At 36.4% G+C, this 3,235-nt stretch overlaps 1 protein-coding gene across 1 annotated transcript; it reads right to left on the reverse strand.

The window, feature by feature from the left end:
- Window positions 1–327: 327 nt before the first annotated feature.
- On the reverse strand, window positions 328–2,016 carry LOC311288585 (uncharacterized protein). Its single transcript, XM_084406083.1, has 4 exons — window positions 1,917–2,016; window positions 1,475–1,819; window positions 536–880; window positions 328–450 (listed from the first exon to the last, which is right to left on the reverse strand). Exons 1-3 carry the CDS (start codon window positions 1,951–1,953, stop codon window positions 594–596), a joined length of 669 nt encoding a protein of 222 aa, XP_084262209.1. The 5' UTR covers window positions 1,954–2,016; the 3' UTR covers window positions 328–450; window positions 536–593.
- Window positions 2,017–3,235: the final 1,219 nt, after the last annotated feature.

Consider the following 3,235-nt stretch of genomic DNA (forward strand, 5'->3'; position numbering starts at 1 on the left):
TTTTTTTACCAGGTTTAAAGCTTTAATACATTTTTGGTCCTGAATTCCACCAATCAGCTGGGATCAGGATAATCCAGAAAAAAAATGTTTTGGTTTTTTTTTTTTTTTTGGATCAAAAATCTTACTAAAAGTCTCACTACAAACTGACGATTTGATCCAGATCAAAATCAAGACTTTTTTTTTTTTTTGACCAACCCATTTTCAAGATTTGATTCAATCCAACAGCCGAAATCTGATCAGATTACTTTTGAACAACTGGGCCCTGGTCTTCCCTCTGGTCGGGATCGTTGACTCGGAAAGCCATGGCAGACGGAGAACAGCCCTCTTTCGACATTCTTTTTGAATTCATGCAGTACCAAACAGTAACTGTGGCAACAGTGATTAAAAGAAGGACTGTTCTAACAATGGAAAGAAGAACAAAAGTCATCATCTGTTCTGTGGAATCGGCACCTGAAATAGGAAAAATTGTAGGTAAAGTATTAACACATAGTAAAAGTGCCACTTTTCCCCCCTAATTTATTCTTGAAAAACACACCTATAATGTCCAGTTTGGTTCCATTCCCGAGCAGCATCTCCCCACATGCAGCAACAGCTCAGTAGTAAGTCCCAGCATCAGACAGACTGAGCTCCTTCTTAGAGACGCTGTAGACGCATCTACGTGCTGTAAAACCGGCTTCAGAGATCCAATCACACTGATCAATAGTCATTCCATGTGCCCAAATAACTCTTGGATGAGATTCTTCTGATTGATGTATGAGCCAGTACACGCTGTGGTTTCCTACACAGTTCTGATTTAAAACTGTGCACATTAGGTTCACTGAATCTCCAGATTGTGATTCAATGAAAGCGTGTTGTTTTACAACAGTGTAGCTTTTCAATCCTGTATGAAAAAAAGGTTATATATTCATGAAGAACGCATATCTGGTAGATTTTTCCCTAAACCTAACTATCTGGGGCGTCTCCAATCGACACCCAATTGATCTTATTAACTGGGGGCGTCTCCAAATCTACACCCAATACCTTTATCTAGGGCGTCTCCAAATCGACACCCAATTGGTTCAAAAGCCCCAGCCTTTTCCCTCTGTCACTGGCACAAGCAAACTCTGTTTTTGTGATTACTTATCACAAGGTTTGAGATCTGTCCAGTTTCATTTCCCCTATTTGTTATTTAAACACACACACACTCTCAGTCACAAGTTTTCCCTTGGTTTTGAACAATACATTCTGTTCGAATGTTAGATGTTAGAGTTACAAAAAGTTTGATATACAGTTTACTATTTTATTAATTAAATCTATCACACATAGTAAACAAAATATATTTCATTTTTGAGCAAGTTTTATGTAAGACATCATGGACTACTCGTGTATAAATTGCATTCACACATGGTATTCAGTTAATATATTCAATAACTAAACTATTATAAATACTCATATTAAAAACAATTTAATTAAAGGTAATCAAAACTATAATTACTTTCAACTATCAACTCTGTGCCTTCGACGAATTCCATTACGTTGGAATAAGCGCTTCCACAGTAGTATGTTGCAGAATCTGAGATCTGTATGTTTCTTATCACCAAATGATGCACACCCTTTTCATTCAGCACAGAGAAGCGTGAATTATTCTCGAAATCATGGTAAAACCTGGCATTATGATCATACTTGTAACTGGTGGAGATGAGCCTGGGATTCTGTCCAGGTTCATGCTGGTACCATGAGAAGTGCATGGCTATTTGGCTCTGGTAAACGCAAGGTAAATTAATTGTTTCTCCCGGTTTAGCAAACACTGGTGGGTTATTCAGGTGTGTTGCAGTAAGACCTAAAAGAAACATGAAAAATAACAAGCAAAAATTGTTTAGCTTAAATAGCTAATGTAAAAACATTTAAGTTTTGACATTAAAGACAGTTCAACTCACCAATTAGAAAGAGAAGGAAAACTCCAAAGTTGATCATATCTGGATGGATTTATCTTATTTCTAAACGAGTACAAAACAGGTGAGTGATGACTAAATGAACATCAAAGCAATGAACGATGTGAGCGGATGTGCTGTTTTTGTCAAAAAAGTGCTGAACCAGATGGGGTTTTTTTTATTTTTTTTTTACTGACCTTTTCCTACAGACTTGTTTGCATATTATATATTTGTTTTACTTCTGAGACATAATTGCTTATGAGTAAAACCAGTTGCCGCCGTCAGTAAAGACTGTTTACATGTGCAATTTAAATAGGTTTGAAAAAAAATCTGTTTCTGTAAAAGTACTTCTAGAAAATGTAAAAGACAATACACTTTCACTACCACAGCTGGTCATGCGGTAACTTGACCTTCTTAAGTTCTAAGTAAGTATTTCTTGATCCCACCAACATCAAAACTGCGATCTGACAGCGTGTAAATGTGTGAATGTCAAGCATCTCTCGGCAATATTGTCAGGTGGGTCTGATATTAATCGAGCTCCTTTTAAGAAGCTACATTAAAACATCAATGAAGAACTGAATTACACTGCTCAGATCTATAATGACCACAACAAAAATCACTCACATGCACTAGAGACCGATAGCCTTGTGGCTTCACACGCACACGTGCATCACAAGACCACGAGTGTGGCATCTGCCATAAACACCTGTGCAGTGCAGTTTCTTTGAGTGAACTGACTTTACAGTAAATATCAAACAGACACTGTCTTGCCAAAATTCCTTTTATCTTTTCGAATAGCCTGAAACATCATAACTTGAGTAATTCAAATTTCTGCATGATACCTCACTGGTCCGATGTCTGACAGATTCATAGCAATAACTGTGAAAGTTATGTCCTGTAAAAGTTTGAATTCCTTGTTTTAAACTACCATTTACTACAAGTAGCTTCATGTCTGTTCTGATGGCAAAAGGATTTTTCTGTTTTCTTTTGTACTTTTTGTATCTTTGCAATCTTTAAAGTCAGAATGCTTGAAACAGAAGTTGCAGTAATCTTTTCTTCCCCATTTAGACATACTTGATTTTGTACGTGGGGAATTGATTGGATGGTTGTGGTTTGCTATTGGTCAATCTCATGTGAGTGACAGGTTGTCCTGCCCTTGAACCAAAAAACACATCATCAGAGATGTTGCTGCAAGTGAAGCGGCAAGTTATTTTAATCAAAGATTATGAGGACACATTATTTTATTTATTTACACATTATTTTATTTATTTTTTATGTGCATGGATAAACCATTTAAATACTGTGATATTCAAAAAAAAAAAAAG

The sequence above is a fragment of the Rutilus rutilus genome (assembly GCF_951802725.1).
Source record: "Rutilus rutilus genome assembly, chromosome: 3".
Taxonomy (NCBI): domain Eukaryota; kingdom Metazoa; phylum Chordata; class Actinopteri; order Cypriniformes; family Leuciscidae; genus Rutilus; species Rutilus rutilus.

Bases quoted from the DNA above. Each gene is read 5' to 3' on its own strand.
- LOC311288585 (XM_084406083.1), bottom strand. From the start codon at position 1,953: ATGATCAACTTTGGAGTTTTCCTTCTCTTTCTAATTG. The intron at 1,820-1,916 runs GTGAGTTGAACT...TGTTTCTTTTAG, and splicing joins TTTCCTTCTCTTTCTAATTG to GTCTTACTGCAACACACCTG. The intron at 881-1,474 runs GTAATTATAGTT...TTTTTCATACAG, and splicing joins CACAGAGTTGATAGTTGAAA to GATTGAAAAGCTACACTGTT.